Genomic DNA, 24,666 nt, shown 5'->3' on the forward strand with positions numbered 1-24,666 from the left:
ATTCTTACAACTCAATATTAAAAGGATAGTCAACTTAAAAATGAGTGTGTGGGGGGGGCATCTAGGTGGCTCAGCCAATTAAGCATCTAACTTTTGATTTCAGCTCAGGTCATGATCTCAGGATCATGGGATCAAGCCTCGTGTTGGGCTCCATGCTGGGTGCTGGGTATGGAGCCTGCTTAAGATTCTCTCTCCCCCTCTCCCTCTGTCCCCTATCTTTCTTTAAAAAATAAATGAAGGATCTGAATACACATATCTTTAAGAAGATATTACAAATGGCTAATAAGTACATGAAAAGATGTTTAACATTATTAGTCATCAGGAAAATGCAAATCAAAACTGTAATGAGATACTACTCATACTCACTAGGATGGCTATAATTAAAAAGACAGATAATAACAGGTGTTGGTAAGTATGTGGAAAACTTGAAACATTGTGCACTGTTGGTGGGATTGCAAAATAGCATAGCTGCTGTGGAAAACAATATGGCAGTTCCACAAAATGTTAAAGTTACCATAAGACCCAGCGATTCCAGTCCTAGGAGCATACCCAAGAAAATGGAAAACATACGTCCACACAAAAACCTGTACATGTATGTTTATAGCATATTTCATGATAGCTACACAAGAGGAAATGGCCTACATGTCCATGAGCCGATGAATGTGGTATAGCCATGCCATAGAATATTATTCAGCCATAAGAAGAAATGAAGTACTGATCCATGCTACAACATGAATGATCCTTAAAAACATTATGCTAGAGATGCCTAGGTGGCTCAGCAGTTGAGTGCCTGCCTTGGACTCAAGGCACGGTTCCAGGGTCCTTGGATCGCGTCTGCTTCGGGTTTCCATAGGGAGCCTTCTTCTCCCTTGCCTATGTCTCTGCCTCTCTCTCTGCTTCTCTCATGAATAAATAAAAATCTTAAACACAAAACATTATGCCTATTGTAGGGTTCCATATATGTGAAATGTCCAGAACAGCCATTTCCATACAGACAAAATGTAGATAAGTGATGCCAGCAGCTGAGGGCAGAGGACAATGGACAGTGACTGCTAATGGGTATAGAGTTTACATAGAGGGTGACCAACCGTCTTGGTTTGCCTGGGTCTGAGAGATTTCCCTGAGGACATGGTGGGGCTTTCAGTATTAAAGCTGGGACAGTCCCAAGCCAACTGGGATGAACTGGTCACCCTATTCCATGTCTATAAATGGATATGTCATATTTGGTTGTCTCTGGGTTGCTTTCTAGCTCAGCTTGTAAATTCGTTGAGATTTTATTTGTGAAAAACAAAAAAATACAACACATACTCAAAGACAAAAAAAAAAAAAAAACAAAAACCAAAAAACAAGAAAAACCTGTTTTTCTTTCCCTATGTGGTAAACAATACTCTTGGGCAAGTTTGTGTTCATACCTGAGTCATTCCCAGAGTATCACAGCCAGCAGCAGCGCTCCCCAATTGTGGGAGAAGCATGGGTACCATATAGTTAAAGAATATCCCTGATCCCAATAAGTTTGTGATCCCAAACTTAATAAACCAGAACATCTAGGGATGGGACCCATGTCATGAGTATTTTTTTTTTCAAAGATTTTTTTTTTTTTTTTCATGACAGGTACAGAGAGGAGAGAGAGAGAGAGAGAGAGAGGCAGAGACACAGGCAGAGGGAGAAGCAGGCTCCATGCAGGGAGCCTGATGCGGAATTTGATCCCGGGTCTCTAGGATCATGCCCTCGGCTGAAGGCAGCGCTAAACCACTGGGCCACCAGGGCTGCCCCGAGTATGGTTTTTGAAAGCTGCCCAGGTAATTTAAATGTGCAACCCAGTGTGAAAACCAATGGCAATGTGATCTGCCCAGCCCCCTTCACTTCCAGCTGGCACCAGCTCCTCCCATGACTGGATCAGCAGCTGCTGAGGAATATGAGCTGAGCCCATCAGAGTCTCTCTCAGGAATTTGAACTAAGACATGTTGGGGAAAGCGTGATAAGGCTGGAGAGGCTGTGGTAGGTCACAGGTGGAGAATTGGAGACGGTTGAGGGAAGAGTAGGGACTAAAGGAAATTGAGGAAGACAGTGAGCCAGACAGGAACCCAAGCAGATCTGCACACAGTCACAGACCAGCTGTGCTAGTCCTGCCCTGCTTCCATTCTAGTGTTTTCCTAATTGTAGTCGTTGTGTTTTTATAATAAATCCTCATTTTCTTAGCAGTAGGGTACATTGTATTGTCTACAGACAGCTGCAATAATATCTCCATCTCACATTCTCTCCTCAGTGTGACCTCACCACTCCCCCATTGGGATCTGGCTTGTAATTCCTCTCTCCTTGACCTTGAGCTGTAGCCAACAGAATGCAGTGCAAGTGGGGTGCTTGGGTGGCTCAGTCAGTTAAGCAGCTGACTCTTGATTTCAGCTCGGGTCGTGATCTTAGGGTCCCTGGATGGAGTCCCACATGAGGTTCCAGGCTCAGCAGGGAGGATTCTCTCTCTCCCTCTCTCTTTGCCCCTCACCCCGTTTCTTTCTCTTTCTCTCTCTCCAATAAATAAATAAATCTAAAAAAAAAAAAAAAAAAAAAAAGAATGCAGTGCAAGTAATACCATGTGACTTTCAGGGCTATGTCAGAAAAGCCGTACAGCTTCCAAACTGTTGTCTTGAGATCTTCACTCAAGGAAGTGTGAGCCACCATGTAAGAAATCTGACAACTCTGAGACCGCCATCTGAATAGGTCACATGTAGGCTGTCTAGTAGACTGTCCCAGCTGAGACTAGCCATCCGGTCATCCCCACCAAGGCACCATATTGGATCCAGACCAACCCATCTACCAGCTGAGCACCACTGAGTGACTTCAGCACCGTGAGAACTGCTCAGCCTGAGCCCTGCTCACATTTGCTGACTCACAGAATCCATGAGATCATAAAATGGTTGTTGCTTAATCAGCAAAATTTGGTGTAATTTGTTACAGAGTAATAGTACCTGGAACAGGTAGCCTAAGAAAATCTGTATTCCTTGTCATCAGAAGAGCATGACAAACCCACTCAACTCTATCCCTCAGGATCTGTCCCCATTCCTTACTTCGTTCACCTTAATTTAGTTTTCACCAGGTCTCTGGCCCTCAGCCACCAATCTGCCACTACCAATAGGTAAGCTTGAATTGTGGATAGGAATTGCTGATGATTTTTAGTCAGAATCGTTCCAAAAAACCCACAGCACAATTATAAACCCACAGCACTATTAAAAGTATTACAAGAGGGCTGCTTGGGTGGCTCAGTTGGTTAGGCATCTGCCTTCAGCTCAGGTCATGGTTACGGGGTCCTGAGATCAAGCCCTGTGTCAGCTCCTTGTTCAGTGGGGAACCTGCTTCTCCTTCTCCTTCTGCTACTCCCCCTGCCAGTGCTCTCTCTTGCTCTCAAATATATATATATATATATACACTCGACCTGAGATCGAGTCCCATGTCGGGCTCCCTGCATGGAGCCTGCTTCTCCCTCTGCCTGTGTCTCTGCCTCTCTCTCTGTGTGTCTCTCATGAATAAATAAATAAAATCTTTTTTTAAAAAAAGTATTACAAGAAAATATAAGGAATGTAATTTTTTTTTTTAAGAGAGAGAAAGCTCATGTGTTAGGGGATGGGGTGACAGAGAGAGAGAGAGAGAGAGAGAGAGAGGAAGAACGAGAATCCCAAGCAGACTCCACACCCAGCACATGAGCCTGATGCAGGGCTCAATCTCACAACCCTGAGATCACAAACCAGCTGAAATAAGGAGTCAGACACTTAATCAACTGAGCCACCTTGGCACCCTGACACAAGAAATATTTTTTGGCAATATCCAGCAATGGATTTTTAACATACAGCAAGTAAAACTCAATAAACAAAAAGTGAACCTCAATAAAGTTAAATAGGGCAAAAGACAGAAATTTGCAGTTCCAAAAAGAAGACCTGATCTTATTTTATGCACATCCTTTACGTCCCATGGTTAAGGGACAATAAACACTTTCAACCCTGTCTAATTTTAGTCTTCCAAATAAATGAACACACCTGAGCATTTTCTGTAAGTTGCTGACTGCTTATTGCAAACAACTTTATCCCTGACTTTTGCAATGCTGCTGTCTGAAGACTGGCCACAATTTTTGCAGAAATGATAGCCCTGTAAGAAAATTACTGGGTTTCAGTCATGAACATACCAACTGTAAATTCAATCACATTGGTAATTTTGCAGTGTTTGACTTAATGACCAGTGTTTTTTTTTTTTTTTTTTTTTTTTTAAGATTTTATTCACTTATTCATGAGAGGCAGAGAGACAGAGAGATACAGGCAGAGGGAGAAGCAGGCTCCATGCAGGGATCCCGACATGGGACTTGATCCCGGGTCTCCAGAATCAGGCCCTGGCTGAAGGCGGCGCTAAACCATTGAGCCACACGGGCTGCCCGACCAGTGTGTTTTTTATTTAATGAGCAGGTCCTTCTGAGTGTCTCATATTTCTTACAAGTAAACGTCTTTCTTTTTCTAAATGCTATTATCTCTCAGTTTTGACTTCACTGGTAATCAATAAAATGCAAGTTAAAATATCAAGATACTGTTCTCACTTATTAAATGGACAATTTAAGAAGTGTATTTTAACAATAATAACAATAACAGTTGTATTTTTCCAAGATATTGCTCAATGCCAGCTAGATGGGCTGCCCACCTGCAGGATTGCATGACAACTGGTTATATTTATTGAGAGCTTTTAAAATATACCCTTTAAGCCCTATAATTCTAGTACTGGCAATTCAACAAATGCCTATAATTAAGTTGTATATGCTAAAATAAAAAAAAAACACTAAAATGCCATCAGCTTTAAATAGTTAAATACATTTTCTAAGAATATTTGATGGTATGGGAAAATGTTCTTGATTTAATGTAAAATGAAAAAAGTGGGATCATATAGGGTGATCAAAATTTTTTTACAAGAAGACCATATATATGGTATTAAAATTTTTGAGAAAAGAAAGCATTTTAATTACCACCCCTTCTCCTTCTTTAATGGAAAAAAAGACAAATTATTCTATTTTGCTGCCATTTAAAACAGAACACTAAAACTTAGTAAGTTCAATTAGTTTGGAATTATATGTAATGTTCTATATTTAGGTCAGTTCAGGAGAGTGAGATTGGATGTGGTGGTTAGAAATGAAGACAAGCAAGAGGGAGAAAGAGAGATAGTGTCATGTAGGCGAGGCAAAGGGAGAGAAGAAAGACCTAGAAATTTAGGCAGAATGAACAAATGAAATCATGGGACACTGTTTCACGTTCTGTGTCTCTGTCTGTCACACACACACACACACACACACACACACACACACACACACACACACTGTTCAGGCTGTTGTTTGAAAAGGTCCTGTAACAGAAGCCAACAAAGAAGTCAGCCCTCTGAACTGACAAGAACACAGACTCTTCTGCAGATACAAGCACCAAAGTGGAAAAAAAAATGGTGTTCACATCAAATCCTTGTCAATCGAGCGCATGCAGGAGCACACAGGCTGGGGTGTGCAAAGGACATCAGAGACTTCTCAGAAGTTGTGGTAGGTTGTTCTGAAGGGAAGACAAATCTTGTTGCAAATGGCTCAACACGCTTCGGTGGAAATCACCAGCAAATAGTATCATGCACGTGCTCCCACCTCTAGGAAGCAGGAACATCAGGCTCAGGTTACTGAATTATTTATTGGAGTTCTAATTTAAAGGAATGAAACCAGTTTTTTAAAAAATTAGAAGGGCATGATGGGGGGTAGGTAGGGACTGGCAGAAAGAAAAGCACAGGCTGTTATTTGCAAAGGATGTGCACGCACACGCAGATGCACACAGGGGTGCAGACCTGTAATGTAATCAGAGAGGCAGTGTACCAGCAAATGAAGCAAAAGTCTTTAGCCAAGATCAAAACACGAGTAATTGCGGATGGCAGGCCCCAGGTCTCGCACCACTGGGCATGTTTTGCTGGCTTCTGTTGATACAGAATTAGCCCCATGGAAAGAGCTTTGAAATGCTGGGTCAGGGGCACCTGTGTAGCTCAGTTGGTTAAGCAGCTGCCTTCAGCTCGGGTCATGATCTCAGGGTCCTGGGAGGGTCCCTCTGCCCCTCCCCCCTTCTCATTCCTGCTCCTCTCTCTCTCTCAGATAAATAAATAAAATCTTAAAAAAGAAAAAAAATGCTGAGTCAGACAAGATCTGTCCTCTCTCAGACTGAGGCTCATACCTTGAATTGCCCAGGTTCCAGAACTCTCTACTGGATTAAAAACCTCCAAGGAGTCTACTGTAAACAATAGGGCAATGTCCTGGAGTTGGAATTAGGAGGAGTATCACATACATGAGAGATTTAACACTTAGTACCTGGAAAACAAAGCAGGGTTCCTTGGCCCAGTATGAGAGAGTGGCTGAAGTGAACAGCTTAGCAGTTCAGCTCCCCGTGGAGGGAACCCAAGAAGCTATTTGACACCCATAAGCACCCTGCTCGGTGTGGATTTCAGGAACCTCAGGACCTTTGATTCTTGCAGTCACTCCTTTCAGTAAGCATAGCACCTCAGAGGTGGCTGAAAATAGTGTAGACAGAAAATTCAGAGCCCTCACACGTGTCTGTGACTTGGATAATGACAGGATGTCCAGGACAAACATATCTTCCTTCCCCTCCCTCCTATTTCCTTTAACTGGGAGAAGTGGCCTCAGCCACAGGGCTGGGACATCCCTGTGACGCTAGGTGACACAGATGTGGGGCAGGATTATACATGCCCAGGGGACAGAGACAACCCCCCAGTGAGCTGGTAAAGCCTTTCACAGATATGCAAGGTGGAGCCGTACTGCCCACTCTGGCCTGTGAGGTGGATACCATGGCTATTGCCCTGAGATCCCAGTGATGTGACAGGGACAGAGACACATATTAGGAAGCCATTGAGAGGGAGCAAATCCCCAGGGAGATGAGCAGGGGGAGGGAATGAGGTCTGGTTTTTGCTTGTTGCTGCTGCAGCTTCCTTAGCGAAGATAAAATCAGGATTGGGTTTATTTAAAAAGAGATAAATCCGGGTGTCTGCCCAAGATGTTTGTTCTTCCTGTATTTAATCTGTTGGCAGGAGCAACGGAGATGCCATTATTGGGTAAACACTGCTGAAAGTGGTAGCCATTCCCTGCAGAGCAAGTTTGAAAGCTGGATACTGAAAATGAACCAAGAAAAACTAGTGCATCCTTGGCAGCAGGCCCTTTGCAGGGGCTTCAGCTGTGTTTTCATAGAAACATAGACCATCTTTGTCGACAGAGCTTTGAACACCCCGTCAGAGAGGGAGGTCAGAGAGCAGAAGGTGGAACTGGCCATCACAACCCAATTCCTTAGAAAAGGGACATGTGGGCCCTTTCCAGAGAACCATCCCATCAGTTTTGCTAAACAGAATTGCAATCTTTTTTTTTTTAAGATTATTTATTTATTTATTTATTTATGAGAAAGGCAGAGACACAGGCAGAGGGAGAAGCAGGCTCCATGCAGGGAGCCCGATGTGGGACTCGATCCCCAGACTCTGGGATCATGCCCTGGGCCAAAGGTGGCGCTAAACCGCTGGGCCACCGGGGCTGCCCAGGAGCACCTATCTTTAAAAAAACCAGAAAGGCAAACAACCCAATGAGAAAATAGAGGATAGCATAGAGCATTCACAAAAGAGGAAACCGGAAGGGCCAATATATACATAGGGAAAGAGGCTCCACCTCTTTGGAAATCAGGGAAACATAGATTAAAATGTTAACCAGATACCACTTCAGACCCATCAGATTGGCAAAGAGACTACAAAAATTAGTACAACAATGTTGATCCTAAATCTGGAACAGGGAGCATTCTCATGTATTGCTGGTCGGAGAATAGATTGTTTCAAAATATTCGGAAAACAATTTAGCGCTATTTCAGCAATCTTGAAGTGTGCATACCCCGTGACTTACCACTGTATACGTTTGAGAAAGTCCTGCCAAATATATATATACATATATTTTTTAAGATTTTTATTTATTCATGAGAGACACAGAGATAGAGAGAGAGAGAGGCAGAGACACAGGCAGAGGGAGAAGCAGGCTCCACGCAGGGAGCCTGATGTGGGACTTGATCCTGGGTCACCAGGATCACGCCCTGGGCTGAAGGCAGCACTAAACTGCTGCACCACTGGGGCTGCCCAGTCCTGCCAATATATACAGAAGGCATGCATAGGAACATTTTCCTACTATTTTCTGTATTAGAAAAAAAAAAATCCAAATGACCCACATGCCATTAATAGGGAAATGGATAACTCTATTGGGGTTTATTCATATAACAGAAAATTGGACTACAGTTAAAAATAAATGAATTTGAGCTATTTTGTGTAATAAAAATGTTTAATCTCCTAGAAAGACTAAAGAGGGCAAAGGTACCGGAGAAAGTCAATTTTACAAATAAGTATATTACTTGGACCTGCACACACACCATCAGTTCTGCTGCATTGAATTGGTAAAGCAAGTCACAGCGCAAGCACTGATTTGGGGGGATGGGGAATAGATGCCAACTGTAGAGCCTCATGGCTAAGGGCATGGATTCAGGGAGGGGTACGGAATTGGGGCCATGATGGACATCTGCACATCACCATGTCTTTGTGCTATGTCTGTCTGTCAACATTATTGTCAGACAGAAACCAAGGGGAACAGAGCGTCCCCTAGACATCAGCTCTGGGCTAGATATTGGACACACTTGAGGTATCAGCAGAACTTTCTGGCTCAGGGAGATACAATCTAGTCAGGAAGACAGAACACATGCACACAAAGATCAGTGACATTCAACTGCAGGAGAGAATTGACTTATGTATGCATTGAGGGAAAAGTAGGATCCAGTGGAGTAGGGGACACTCTGGGGGAGGAGAGGAGGCTGGAGGAAAGGTTGGTGGTAGCCATGCCTTTGTAAAACAGATTTTTTAAAAAATATTTATTTATTCATGAGAGACACACAGAGAGAGGCAGAGACACAGGAAGAGGGGGAAGCAGATTCTCTGTGGGAAGCCCAATGTGGGACTCAATCCCAGGACCCTGGATCATGACCTGAACCAAAGGCAGATCACTGAGCCATCCAGGTGCCCCTGTAAAACAGATTTAATGCCCCATGACCTGAAGTAAAATAAGTTATGGGAAAGTGCCTGAATAAATGTTAGCAGAATCTAGAAATTTAGCTCTAGCCCTTATCTCCCTCCATGTCCCACTCTCTCAGCTCCTACCATGCTATCTGTTTGTCCCTTACTCACTAGGCCCTCTGCCATCACAGGGCCTTAGCACATGCTGTTTCCTTTACTTAGAACACTTCTCCTTCCCCTTTTCAATTCTACTGCATCCTAATATATGGTTTAAGGGTCACCTCCTCAGGAAAGCCTGCCCTGACTTCCCAGGGTCAGCCAAGCTCCTTTCACCCCTTATGTGCCCTCAACAAGCGTCTGCTATTCAGTGATGTGGGTTGAGTGCAGTGTGCAGTACTGCCCTCAAGTGACTCTTCTGGGCATTTGCAACAATTTGTTTTACATGGACTCCCAATGGCTTTCACACTTTGACTGCAGAATCAAATGAGAACAGGACCCAACGCGTGCATGAAAAGGTGCTTGACATGCCTAATCATCGAGGAAATGCAAATCAAAACCACAGTGAGATAGCACCCTCCTGTACTACTGTGGCTATTATAGAAGAGACAAGAAGTGTTGGCGAGGTTGTGAAGGAAAAGGAACCCTTGTGCACTGTTGGTGGGAATGTACAGCTGCTATGGGAAACAGCATGGAGGGTCCTCAAAAAATTAAAAATAGAATTGCCATAGGATCTAGCAACCCCAGTTCTTGGTATATATCTGAAGGAAATATAATGGGACAGCTGCACCCCCATGTTCATTGCAGCATTTTCCACAATAGCAAAGAAACAGAAACAAGCTAAGTATCTGTCAGTAGATGAATAGATAAAAAGATGTGGTACACACACACACACACACACACACACACACCCCTGAATATTACTCAGCCATGAAAATACGAAATCTTGCCATTTGCAGCAACATGGATGAACCCGGAGGGCATTATGCTAAGTAAAATCAGCCAAACAGAAAGGCAAATACAGTATGATCTCACTTAGGTGTGGAATCTGAAAAAGATGAATTCATAGAAGCAGACAGTAGAGTGGTGGTGGTGAGGGACTGGGAGGGGGAAATGGGGATATGCTGGTCAAAGGATACAAACTTTTAGTAATAAGATGATTAAGTTCTGGGGACTGTAGTTAATAATACTGTACTGTATGGCTGAAATTTGCTAAGAGAGTAGGTCTTGCAGTTTTTCGTCACCATTACTATGGTAAGAAGGTAACTATATGAAGTAATGAATACATTAACTAGCTTGATTGTGGTAAGCATTTCACAATATATATGTACCTAGAATAAAAGTTACACCTTAAATATATACAATCATTGTTAGTTGTACCAGTAAAGCTAGAAAGAAAATGAGAACGGGTCCCTGATTCAGTAAATCCTAAGAAGGAACAGGATGCAAGATTCATAAGTTCCTTGAAGAAAGGAAATGTGAACTTCTGTCCAGGCTTTCCCATGGACATTTCGATTTTATCTTATTTAGTTGCTTCTGGGCCCCGGAACCACCCCCCTTCCTTCTGTACCTCATAGATACCTCCTTCACTCCGCTCTGACTTCGTAAGTGCCTAACCCAGACAACACCTCCACTCCTCATTCCCTTTTGATCTGTAGTCTAAAATGTTCTCTTGCCCCCAGTCATCTTCCTATAGAAGGCCCTAAGCAATTCAAACCAAATACGGATTTTTCTTTTTCTTCCCAGATTCTTTCTCCCTTGAAGTTTCTTAATGTGTTCAGGGAACAGTGAAAAGCAAAGCATGTGTTTTTTGACTTCTCAAGAAACCTGCCACTACTGCAGATAAGAAAATTAAAGGCCTAGAGAGGTGAAGTAACTTGCCCAAAGTCACACAGTTCAGAAATTGAATCCCCACCTGACTCCAAAGCCTTGAAACTAGATGTGGACTCATTTTACGGGGGCCAGCAGCTTCCATAACTTGGGGGCAGGAGGTGATCTCTCTTTAAGAAAAAGAACACAAATTTAAGGAAACAAAGGAACAGGGCCATAGATGGGACTAGCACAAGTAAGAGACCTTGAAGCTTACATTTCATTAGCTTCCTAAAGAAGTGGTCTCTAAATGAAAATCAGACTCCTCCAAAGATAATGGACAGGCAACCCAGAGGGAAGATCAGGATGCAAAGAGGTTTTTTCTTTCATTATATACTGTCCTCCTTGCTGAAACTTCTTTAGAGCATGGAAGGCCCATCCTTGGCAGTATTTCCCCCAGTATGTTCCTGCAATCTTTCCTAAAAGAAAAAGCAGGCAGCATATTTCGGCTTTGGTCAGAATGTGTCAGAACACGAGGGAGAAGAAGAGAGGAATTTTGAAAAGACAGACATAAGTGAGTGTCCAATATCATGGAAGGGAAAGAGATCCAGGAGAAAAAAAAAAAATCGGATGTGTAAGTGGATACAGGCCAGGGTATAAATAAAACTGCTGTGCATCAAAATTTGTGGTCGGTTTTGAGTTAAGAAGTTGAAATGAAAGATAGACCCTGGACAACTGCCTAGCACCAACTCAGCTGAGTTCATAAGAAATGCATAGCCTTCTAAACGCTTGACCAAAAATCACAGGAACAGGGAAAGGAGTGATGTGGTTTTTTGCAGACTGCCGACAGCCTAGAAAGAGAGCCCTCTAGTGGACAGGCGTGTCATAGTTCACTGGAACCCAGAATGTTCTCAAAGGAGCATCTTAACCCCTTTCAGCTTGTTTTTTGAACAAGAGCCTCTGGGATTTGGCTTAAACAGTGAATGTGTGGTATTTAAAAAAATTTTTTTAAGATCTTATTTATTTATTCATAGATATGCAGAGAGAGAGAGAGAGAGAGAGAGGTAGCAGAGACACAGGCAGAGGGAGAAGCAGGCTCTATGCAGAGAGCCTGACGCGGGACTTGATCCAGGGTCTCCAGGATCACGCCCTGGGCTGCAGGCGGCGCTAAACCGCTGCGCCACCGGGGCTGCCCTAAAAAAAAATTTTTTTTTATGAATGTTTCTTGTTTCAACATTCCTTGTAATTGGCTAACTTAATGACCCATTCTGTGCCTGTATAAACCTTTAGCACCACCAACTATTAACAACTAATTGTTACTTAAGATAGCTACTTTAACAAAATTGTTGTTTTGAACAAAATTTTACTTTACTGTGAAATGGGTAGGAGAGACTTCTAAATTCTTGATGAATACAAAATTGCACATTTTTTGGATTTATTGGTTCACTGCAGGTCTCTATTATAAAGGAATCCCTAATAGAGGTTATGGAAGTAATTAGAAACGAAAATGAGTCCGAGGCAGGAATTGAAGCCATCCTTTTGAAGGTTAATTTGGCAGTCTGTTAGAATATGAAACACACATGCCTCTGAGCCAGCATTTCCACTTCTAGGACTTTATCCTTTAGATTTACTCATAGAGACCCATGTGCAAGGCTATTTACTGCAGCAATTATTATAAAAAGAGAAATGGAGAAAACAACTTAAATATTCATCTGCAATAAATTATGGACTAGTCATAAATAAAATATGCTGATCTTTAAGGGACATGAGAGATTCATATTCTTCAATAAGTCTATAAAAGAAAGTTTTAGGGGTGCCTGGCTGGCTCAATTGGTAGAGCATGTGTCCCCTGACCTCAGGATTGTAAGTTCGAGCCCCACATGGGGTGCAGAGATTACTTAAAGCCTTTTAAAGTTTAAAAAGTTTTAGAACAGTATTCTAAAATCCTATACAGGGCAGCCCTGGTGGCCCAGTGGTTTAGCGCCACCTTCAGCCCAGGGTGTGATCCTGGAGACCTGGGATAGAGTCCCACGTCGGGCTCCCTGCATGGAGCCTGCTTCTCCCTCTGCCTGTCTCTGCCTCTCTTTCTCTCTGTGAGTCTGTCATGAATAAATAAATAAAATCTTTAAAAATAAAAAAATAAAATATTATACACACATGAACATAGGACTTGTGTGTAAATTTGCAGAAAATTGATTTTGCTAAACCACAAACAGCTATTCCTCAAAAAAGGTGGTGTAACAAACTCTTAAGGCAAACTGCCTGAGTTCAAATCCTGCCTTTAATAATGACGATCTATGTGATTTTGCCAAGTTCTTTAGCCTTCTTTGTATCTCAGTTCCCCCTTCTGTATTGAGGAATGACAAATTTTGAGGATTAAATAAATTCATACATACAAAGCTCTAGAATAGTACTGAATGTACTTTGCTACTATTATTTTAACATACACTTTCAAAAACTAAGGGTTGATATAGTCAGGTAAGTTAGGTAAAGGGGATGTGAAACTTCTCTGTACTACCTTTGCAACTCCTTTGAACCTATAATTATTTCAAAATAAAAAGTTTTTTAAAAGGCAGTTTAAAACAAGCAGGTGATAAGAAAGACTGTTAAGATGGAATGTTATGTGAAAAAAGCAAGGTGCAGAGCACTATATCTAGTAAGCTCTACTTTGTGTAGAAAAATGGGGATGGGGGGCAGTCTGGGTGGCTCAGTTGGTTAAGGGTCTGCCTTGGGTTCAGGTAATGATCTTAGGGTCTTGGAATGGAGCCCACATTGGGCTCTGTGCTCAGTGGGGAGCCTGCTTCTCCTTCTCTCTTTGCCACGCTCTCAATGCTGTCAAATAAAATCTTAAGAAAAATTGAAAAATGGGTAAGCATATGAGAGTATAGGTTTGTTTATGTAAAATGAAATTCCAGGGGCACCTGGCTGGCTCAGTGGGGAGAGCGTGCAACTCTTGATCTCGGGGTTGTGGGTTTGAACCCCATCTTGGGTATAGATTACTTAAAAATAAAATCTTTTAAAAATAAATAAATAGAATTCTAGGAGGGAACTGACAACCAGAGCAGTAGAACCACAACCTGGCCAACACTTGTTATTTTGCCATTATTTTCTAATTTTTATTTATTTTTTAAATATTTTATTTTTATTTATTTATTCATGGGAGACACACAGAGAGAGGCAGAGACACAGGCAGAGGGAGAAGCAGGCTCCATCCAGGGAGCCCCATATGGGACTCGATCCCGGAACTCCAGGATCATGCCCTGGGACAAAGGCAGGCTCTAAACCGCTGAGCCACCCAGGGATCCCCTATTTTCTAATTTTTAAAGGGCATATTTAATAGGACCTTACTTCTGGAAAGCCTGTGCAGCTTGGATCCAAAGTGGGTATGTTCCTTTTTTTTTCTTTTTGTTTGTGATTTTCTGGATATTAAAATTCAAACCCAAAACCTGTTGATGGTGCTGGACTCATGATCATAAGTTTTCAGCAGACACATTTTTCTCCACTGGAACCCCTTCCTTGATTGTCCCTATCCATGGGTTTTCTAGCCCATTTCTTTCCCTGACAGGGTAGCCCTTGGAAAGCTCTTGTTCTAGCACTGACTTTACAATATAAACCCTCAGACAATGGAGAGGTTTCCACACCCTCCTCTGAAAGCCACAGAACCACTCAGTGACTTTACTGCTCTGGTTAGTCCCTAATTATTTTAACCTCCTGGGCATTTCCCTCACATTCCTGTGAGATTAGATCTGGTTATATATGCTGGTCATATCTTACTAGCTTTACTAGGTATTTGAGGTGGTGGTAGTGTGGATTTCAAATATATTACTCCACTGTGTAGCTGGAACTGGAAGGCCTCCACCCTACGATTATGATTATATAAAAATGTCATCAAGCAATGGGAAGAAGACAAATGGAAATTGACGTGTTTGAGGAGTGGGATTAGAGACGAAATCTTTCTTTTAGAAATTACCTTTTTGTTTTTGTTCATGCAACACAATTCAGGAAAAAAAGAGCTGAGCTAGATAAACTCTTAACTAAGCTGATTATTTTTTTTAAAAAAAAGGGCCAGGGGATCCCTGGGTGGCTCAGCGGTTTAGCGCCTGCCTTTGGCCCAGGGCGCGATCCTGGAGTCCCAGGATCGAGTCCCACGTCAGGCTCCCGGCATGGAGCCTGCTTCTCCCTCCTCCTGTCTCTGCCCCTCTCTCTATATATATGTTTATCATAAATAAATAAATAAATCTTAAAAAAAAAAAAAAAAAGAACCACTTAAAAAAAAAGGGCCAGTAGCACAGGTTTGGGGCATTAAATGTTTATTAAATCAAGTCTTTAAATTATATCCACCTACAGTCTGTAAACAGATTCAGTACACATGTAAGTAAAAGGCTCTTAGATTAGAAGTGGTGGAAAAACGAAAGATCCCTTTGTACACAGGCACCTCATCACTCCGTGGGCTGATGCCATGGGGCCATGTTTTAGTTAGATGAAAAACCAGAAGGAGTTTAGCTCAACTCAACCTGCTAGGATGGATTTCAAGACAGATATTTGTTCCACATTATATAGTAGGTTGGATTATAGCAAGGCAACAGTGAAGTTTTTACATTCACAGATTTGCTGAAGTAGTACAAATTAGGCTTTTCCTCTAGATGTCTCCCTCCCTATTACCATAATTAGTAAGAAATGAGAATTAAAATAAATGATGGACCACAGGCTTACAAAAATAGATAACTCGTAGAGTAATAAATATCTACAGTTAGCAGAGCACAAACTTATAAAATTTGCCTCTTTCCATAATATGCAGGATATCAGAAGTATGTTCAAAAGATATAGTCAGCAGACCAGACTGGCAAGAGAACACTCATAAAGAAAAAACAGTCAAGTACAAAACTCAGAGTAGGAAGCTGAATGCAGATGAGAATATATGTAAAACAAAATCCTAACTCTTCACATCTAATTATCCCACTTAACAGACACCACAATTAGCTTACAGCCCTTTAAGTATCTTTAAAAGTAACACTTTGTTATCTATGTACACATTTTTAAAAAGATTAATCATGAGACAAGCAAAAATTGATTAACAGTGGCACTAAAATCAATGAAAATTGTGGATTTCATGTGCTTTCATATACTTCTGTGTATGAGGATTTAAAATGCCTCCCCCAGAATGTTTTGGATTGAGTTTTTTAAATTCCCACAAAAATCTATTCTACAATCATTTCAGGTATAGAAGGAAAAAAGTCCCAAGCTGAAAAATTAAAAAAAAAAAAAAAAGTCAAAATCTCACAAAGTGAAAATCCATGAATATATAAGTGACATTCATATATTCCCTTAACACTTACCAAGTGCTATGTAAGGTAACTATAATGCTGTCCTGAAATCAATCTCTTTTAAGAAGATACAGTAATTCCCATTCTAATTCTAGAATTAAAAGCACTTATTTGACATAATGTGCGTTTCAGCGAGGTTGACATCTACATGGTTGTACTTGACAGTGTCACCTTAAAGCTTCATCAAAGATTCATTGCAGGCCTGAACTGTAAAAGTTCATAGCTAACAATACCACAGGTAGGTAGTTCTTCATCCTAACTTTTCCGAGGAGTGAAGGGTATGCTTGAGCTGTCCTCGGGTCACCTCAGCCTAAAGCAGTGTTCCCTTGAAAACTTGGCAAGTTTCTTTGCCAAAAAGAATCTTCATAGTCTAATGTATTTGGAACTCTCTGGGTTCGACATGTTCTACTGATATGCTAATATACACTCTACACCTTCAGGAGGGGTGTGCTGAGGCAGCTTTCCCCAAACGCACTTGGCCTTGCCAGAGAACACCTAGAACAACCATGGGATCCCAGGATGCTCATTTCCTATGGCATGTGGTTTGAGAAATGCCAATGTAGGTAAAATTTCTAAAGTAGTGGTTCTCAAGTTGTAGTGAGCATCAGGAATACATGGAAGACATATTAAAGAATAGATACCTTACCCCACTTTGGAGCTCTGAAGTGGGACTTGGGAACCTGCATTTATGAGAGACTCTAAGTGAAGCTGATGGGAGGACATTTTGAGTGGCATCCATCTAGGCAACAACCCATGCAAATCTCAGCTGCAGGAAGCCTTGCCATGGACTCAGGAAAGGCTGCACATGGCATCTGCCACAGCCAATTAGCTGGGGGTCAAGTCAGCCCAGTGATGCATGGGGTCTGGGCACCCTGGTGGGGTGGAGGAACACTGGACTTGACAGCCAGCTCTGCCCCGACTCCCCAGGTGACCAGTGACTGCAACTCAAAAGAGGAAATAATAGGAGTCCCATCTCAGTGGATCTGTGAGGCTTACAGGAAATGTTTGCACAAAAGGACTACCTAACAAAAAGCATCATCCAAAGGTCATTAATCAGTAGAACGTGCTGGTCACAGCAGGAAAATCCCAGATGCATTTTCTGCCTTCCGCCACTGCTGAGCCTTTAGGAGAAGCACATTCTGGCAGCTAATGAAGAGAAAAGAGGCTAAAAATGCAGAAAACTGCAAAGAGGAAGATACATAAGTGGATCATCTAATTAAAAATCTCTAATTGTTAAAAAAAGACCAACCCACAATCAAAGTAGTTAATTATGCTGGCTTTGAGATAGAGTTTAAGTTACAGTATGTTGATCTTTGAACACACTCACGCCTCTGTTCTACCATGTTAATGCTGGTTCAGTTTTAACATTAAGAGAATGAGAAGAAGAAGAAGAAGAAAAAAAAACCCTTCACTCAAATGCATATGGAGCTGATGTAAAAAATTTAGCTGAGATTCATTCCCATCCTTCTAAGTTACCATGGTGGGAAAATTTCAAAAGTAATTTTTAAAAAGGACCTTTAATTTTGGTTCATAGAAACATCCACAGCATGAGAAATGAACGCAGACTCACACGCTCACACATGTGTCTATTTGTTGCCCACCACATCTTAGCTAGTGAACTGCTTCTTGCAGTTCAAAAATGAACTGGTAAAAATTCATCCGCACCCATGACGAGATGATGGTCAAGCGAACATTGTGTTGCCCAGTCTGTTTCCATCTGAACGGAAAAGACTGATCAGAAAGGCAGCGCGTTCCCCAACACGCTGCACCAGCCACTTTATACATGCTCTGGGTGGCTCTGGAGACAAGACAACATCTCTTGAACGGGTTTGCCTTCATAGCAGATCTGATACACTGCAGTAAACAACGGGAACCTGGTTGGGAGGAAATGTGAAAAAGACAAGTTAGGCCATCTGGCTTACCTTACAGAACAAATCAGTCTTCCTCTTCTGCCGATCAGATTGTAGATGGGTGTGCTACATTGGACAATAAAGCGAATGCCTTCTATACTCCTATTTGATCGGCAGAAAGCCTCTGCACTGTGGCTCTAAGGTGTTGGTATGACCTAGACCATCCTTCACCTACTTGTTTGGAGTACACAGACTACAAACAAGTCACAGGGTAATTCCTGCAGGGGCACCTCTGATCATTTATGTGAAGAGTTGTAGCGTAGACTCTTGGTCAAGTCTGGAATGAATCCAAGTTTCTGTCGATATTTTAAGAGACTGGAGAATAAATTTTAAATTGCAAGGAGGTATTGCTCTCCCTTCTCCAAAAGGGATCATCCAAGGATAAAGATGAGGCAGCCCACACATCACCATAAATAGTTCGGGTCTGGAACACTCCTGCAAGAATCAACGTGGGCACCCACAATTAGCAGAGCACTGATCTCAAGTTGGAAGCTGGGTTTATTTTGCCTTTTCTTCTAAGATGTGAACACAGATATAAATGAAAGTTTGAAATGGCTGAGGGTATAAAGGGAAGGGTTAATAATCTATTGTGAGAAAAGACAGCAGTATCCCAGGGTGCAGCTGGTTCATCAAGTATTTTAAACAGCAGATATCACTAAGGAAATAACAAAGGTAATTTCAATCAGGCTTTTAAACACACACACACACACACACACACACACACACACACTCAACCCAAAATGAGCTTGACAGGATCAATAGCATCTTAAAAGCCATTCTGAAAATTATCTAGTTGGAATTCTATAATGACAACTTAATTTAAGAATAGCAAATAACCCTGATAGGTCATATGTCTATCACTGTGGGTTTTTTTTCGGTACAGAATATTTTATTTTTTGGAGTCAGGCGGACAGTCAAATCTGACCCCACAGTTTATCTGCTCTGGGCAAGTTTCATAACCCCTCTGTAAAATGCGGCAGGACCTGTTGTGTTTTTAATTTTATTTATTTATCCAAGAAAGACACAGAGAGAGAGGCAGAGACACAGGCAGCGGGAGAAGCAGGCTCCTAGCAGGGAGCCCGATGTGGGACTCGATCCCGGACCCCCGGGATCACACCCCGGGCTGAAGATGGCGCTAAACCACTGAGCTACCCAGGCTGCCCAAGACCTGTTGTGTTAAGGTCTACAGTATTAAGTGACTTACATGTAACATACAGAGAGTATAACTTGGCACATGGTGGGTGTGCAGTAAGGGACAGTTTATATACACAGCCACACGATGGCCAAATAGGTCCTAGCAAGCTCCTAAAGGACAGGGCCTCAGATGTTTTGTTCACCTCTGCATCCTTGGGGCCTGGCACAGCGCATGGCTGGGGGCAGGTGCTCAGCAAGTATTTGTTCAATGAACTATTGAGAATGGGAGTTAGAGCCTGCACATTTCAGCTCGATCATCTTTCCATGGCTTAGTTCTCCTGATCCTACGATGAGAACAACTTATGTGTCCCCAAAGCAGGGTGGCAGGTGATGAGTGGCCACCCAAAGCCATGCCTAACCCCCTTCACTTTTTACCAGTGTTGCAAATGGCCTAAGGCTCAGTTTCCCAGCCTTTCTTTCTCCCAGAATTAGCCAAGGAAACAAGTTCTAGAGAGCAGGACTCAACATCTCTGTTGAGGGCTTTGGGGGAAGATACTCCTCTCCTTGAGAGGCACTGGAGGAAAATTCTGCTCCCCCTGACTGTACCTGCTCCATGTCATGGAGTGCAGCTGTGTATGTGATGCATGGAGCTGCTGCAGTCATCTTGAGATTCTGAGGGAATATTAACAGTATCACTGAGATTCTAATCTAGAGGCACTGTGCCAACACCAATAATGACCTCCAGAGTCCTTGTTCTATGAGAAAAATAACCCTATTGCTCAAGGCATTTTTAACTGGGCATTGCTCTTGCAGCCAAAACCACTCCTGGCTTTCATAAACAGAGCTTCCAAAATGGATTGTGTAGATTAGAAGCTAACATGAGATTGGGAGTATGGGGGGCGGGGGAGGGAATTTCTATGGAAATTGGAATTTCTAAGGAACTTGTTTAATCCTCACAACCACCCTATGAGGGGGATAATTTCCTTATCCTCATTCCATAGATAAGGAGACTGAGTCACAGTTTCTGACTCTGGAGCCAACATTCAACCACTAGGCTATCCTGCTCATCTAAATGCTATTTTATACAGCATAAAATACTACAAGGCCAATTAGATCAGTTTGGAGAGCTCTCTAAATGAGATCAGAGGTGAAAGGAGGGCAAAAGACAGTATTTCAATGAAAAATATAGGCATCAGCCAATCAATCAGCCAGCCCACTAATGGCTACTAAGGACTTAAGATGTGAGAGGCTTCAACCAGGTGCAGGATGTCCTCAGAGAGCTTACAACATTGTTCTGGGCTGAGTTGTACCCCCAGCCTCCAAATCTATCCAATGAAGTCCTAATCCTCAGTACTTATAAGAAGAAAATTAAAAGGGGGTCCATAAGTATGGGCCCTAGCCCAATATGACTGATGTCCTTATGAGAAAAGGAGATTAGGACTCACATGTGGACAGAAGGAAGACCACATGAAGACCCGGGGTGAAGATGGCCATTTATAAGCCAAAAAGACAGGCCTCAGAAGAAGGTACCTGCTGGCACCTTGACCTTTAGACTTCTAGCCCATGAGAAGTAAATTTCTGCTGTGCAAGCCCCTCAGCCTGTGATATTTTGTTATGGCAGCCCTAGCAAATGAACACAAACACCTGATTCTCACACATGCTCATAAAGATGCATGCACAAGGGAATAAAATCAAGCAAATTTTGTAACAGCAGAGAAACCCAGACAACTTTACTGTCTATCCAGAGGAGACTGGCTAAATAAACTGTGGTTCTCCCACACAGTGGAATGTTCTGTAGCCATTAAATGAGATCTATTGGTGCCGATGTGGCATGATCTTCGAATCACGCCTTCAAGTGAGGAAAAGCAAGGGGCAGAGCACAACGCAGAGCACAGCACCCATTACATAAAAAGAAGGACATACTAACAGTTCAGACAGCTGCCTGCATCTACCGTGGGGATTTGGAGTCATTTTTCACTGTGTGCCTTTTTCTAGGACTCAAAGTTCTTTTTTTTTTTTTTAACCGAGAGCATGGGCTCCCCCTCCAAATCTGAAGAATGAAAGTAACATTGTATGTTCATGTAAGAAGCCACAGCACCTGAGCAGCAGTTCTGTCTAAACCTGGACTCAGGGATGCCTGGGTGGCTCAGTGGTTGAACGTCTCTCTGCCTTTCGCTCAGTGTGTGATCCTGGGGTCCTGGGAACGAGTTTTGCATCGGGCTCCCCACAGGGAGCCTGCTTCTCCCTCTCCCTGTGTCTCTGCCTCTCTCTGTGTGTCTCTCATGAATAAATAAATAACATCTCTTTAAAATAAAAATATAAACAAACAAACAAACCTGGGGTCAGCAAGCCACAGCCTGAGAAACAAATCTGACCTATGGCCTGTTTTGTACTGCCTGCAAGATGAGGACAATTCTTACATGTTTCGAGGGCCATAAAAGGAAAAAAAAAAAAAAAAGAATATACAACAGAGAGCTCTATGCAAGCTGCAAAGACTAAATGTTTACAATGTGGTCCTTTACAGAAAAACTTTGCTGACCACTTGTGTAAACAATATGTTCAAGGCAGGAAAGTTATTTGCATCTGAAGGGTATGGATGAAGGCGGCTCTGAGGACAGGCCCAGGCCGCTTCAAGGGTGGTCAGGGCTGACCTGTACATCCAGGCAGGCCCAACAGCAGGAGGACAGATGCACACAGAAGTCTGAGAAGGAGGTATTGGGGCAAAGGGAAATCTGCTTCAACTGAAGAAGGGGTTGTAGAAAGTTACAGGACCTAAGTGTTAGAAAGTTCAGTTGGTACAGAACCGAGAGGGCTGCCCCAAATGCCAACCTAAGGACTCCTCATTCTGGATGAGCAGAAGGCCTGTGAACTAGAATACTCGAGCTGGAAGGCACCATGGCAATCATCAGGTCCATTAGTTCTATTTGGTGGGTAAAGAAAACTGGGGCACAGATAAGAATACGACCTGTCCAAGACCACATGGCTGGGAAGCCGCAAGGTGGCCGTAGGTGCTGTCGCCTGCTCACTTCTCTTTCTGTTAGCCACAGAGAAGAAAAGACAGGAAGACCTGGGCAGTGATGGCTGGGATGACAAGGGGAAAAAAAAAATCAAGGTAAGAGGTAATGCCAAGGGAGAACTGCAGAGCTCAGGGGCTGCCTGAGCAGCGCTGGGAGGTGGGTGCAGGGGAAGGGAGAGCCCCTATAGACGTCTATACTGCAACCTGGAGAAACCATGTCCCCTCCAAACGGGCAGTGACCTCATTAAGCACAGGCACAGTCTGTTTAGTTTCTAAACAGAAGAAAGAAAATGGGACAAGACGGAGGAAGGGTATCTGCTCAGAGCCAAGTTTCACTTGCTTGATTACGCCTGCCTTTTTTTTTCTTTTCTTTTTTTAAGACTTATTTGAGAAAGAGACAGAAAGCACGAGCAGGCGGGGCAGAGGGAGAGGAAGAGAGAATCTCAAGCAGACTTCAGGCTGAGCTTGGAGCCTGACAGGGGGCTTACTCCCAGGACCCTGAGATCATGACCTGAGCCAAAACCAAGAGTCGGACACTTAACTGACTGAGGCTCCCAGGTGCCCCTACACCTGCTTTTTAAGAGATTTTATTTATTTGAGAGAGAGAGAGAGAGAGAGAGAGAGAGAGAGCGCACAAGCAGGGGGAGGTGCAGAGGGTGAGGGAGAAGCAGCCTCCCCGCTGAGCAGGGAGTCTGATGCAGGGCTCAATCCCAGGACCCTGAGATCATGACCTGAGCCAAAGGCAGATGCTTCACTGACTGAGCCACCCAGGCGCTCCAACACCTGCTTTTTAAAAACAGGCAGTACTGATCCCAGAATGCCAGTTCCAGTCTACAGCCTCCCCAAGTTCCATGATGAATATAACACTAGCCAACTCATCCATTCATAGAAGCCTATCAAATACATCCCATGGTCGCACACAGGTGCCACTTTAAAACCATGATTGGGAGACAATTATCATCCACTAGCACTCAAGTATTTTCTAAAGACTTTAAAAAAAAATTCCTGATAACTACTCAGTGTTTATTAAAGTAGCCCCACCACACTTAAACACATCACCATTTGCCGTTGAAGTATGTAGGGAAAACCATGCACCTAGGAGGTGTTTTCCTTTTAGTCATGATTTAACGGTAATTCTCCTCTTCTGGAGGCCTGTTTATGACTTCCATCTCTGCCTGGCTGGTTTTGAAAGCCATTTCAGAAAAATATAATGCTAATGAAAGAAGGAAGACAAATGTCCTGTCTGCCCTCATTTTCAACTTGCCACAGGGAACTCTATGGGTTGATCAGTTTGTACTGGTCCAGAGAGGAGAGCTGAGTGTAGGGGAGGTAAAGGCATGTGGTCAGGACCAAGAGACACGTGCACTGACCTGAGGAGGAGGGAGACACACCAGAGAACAAGCAGACACGCCTATAACCATCACTGGCTCAGGGAGACGAGTGTGCACTGTTGGCCACAAATGGCAGTGTCTGCTCAGCCGCCCAGTTCCCTCCTCTCCCGGGCAAGCAAACCTCCCCGCTCCCTCCTGAGGAGCCAAGGACCCACAGAGTATGCTGTGTGTGCATTTATTAGGTGGTGTCGCTGCCATCAAGGTTATGGAAGACGGCTCAGCAAATGAGCAAGATAGAGGGCCACAGGGCAGCCGCAGAGAGGCTGGCAGCTTTTGTGGTGCTACAGGGTTTATTTCCTTGATCTGGGGCAAATCAAACTATCCCAAGCCCACCTTTAATAGCTGACCAGCCCAGTGGGGCAGTGGAGGCTGGATGCACCCATCCATCCATGGGACACAGAGACTGCAGAGCTGCTCCCCAAACCTTAACACGGGTCACTTCCAGTGCTAGAATTCTGGGGTAATTCTCTTCTTTTCTGAATTGTTTGACTTTTTATTAACAAGACTATATCTTTTTAAAACAAATAACAAGGTAATATATTTTTTTTTAATTCAAAACTTATGACATGTAGCTCTTACCAAACACCCTGCAGGATAAACTAGAACTTCAAACTTCATGTTTCCTAACATGCTTTATAAAACTGAGTTCTTCTTAGGGTGCCTGGGTGGCTCAGTCAGTTGAGCGTCTCACTCTTGATTTTGGCTCAGCTGATGATCTTAGGGTCCTGGATCAAGCCCTTCATCGGGCTCTGTACTGGGTGTAAAGCCTCCTTAGGATTCTCTTTCTGTCTCTGCCATTCTCCCCTGGCACCTTCTCCCCGCCACTTCCCCTTTCCCCTCACATGCGCACACCCTCTATCTCTCAAAAAAAAAAAAAAAAGAGATGCCTGAGTGGCTCAGTGGTTGAGCGTCTGCCTTCGGCTCAGGGTGTGATCCCAGGGTCCTGGGATCAAGTCCCACATCAGGCTCCCTGCAAGGAGCCTGCTTCTCTCTCTGCCTGT

The 24,666-nt window shown here is 43.1% G+C and overlaps 1 protein-coding gene across 2 annotated transcripts in view; it reads right to left on the reverse strand.

Moving 5' to 3' along the window:
- Nucleotides 1-24,666, reverse strand: part of GPD1L (glycerol-3-phosphate dehydrogenase 1 like) — a 109,636-nt gene that overhangs the window by 31,439 nt on the left and 53,531 nt on the right. The window contains exon 8 of one of the 2 annotated variants that reach the window (XM_038570614.1): nt 15,184-18,088. The exons of the other annotated variant lie outside the window; for it this stretch is intronic. Coding sequence (XP_038426542.1) covers nt 17,992-18,088 — 97 coding nt within the window. The 3' untranslated portion in view covers nt 15,184-17,991. Of the gene's footprint in view, nt 1-15,183; nt 18,089-24,666 lie in introns of those variants that run through there. 2 annotated transcript variants of the gene reach the window in all.

Source organism: Canis lupus, chromosome 23 (genome assembly GCF_011100685.1).
Source record: "Canis lupus familiaris isolate Mischka breed German Shepherd chromosome 23, alternate assembly UU_Cfam_GSD_1.0, whole genome shotgun sequence".
Classification (NCBI taxonomy): domain Eukaryota; kingdom Metazoa; phylum Chordata; class Mammalia; order Carnivora; family Canidae; genus Canis; species Canis lupus.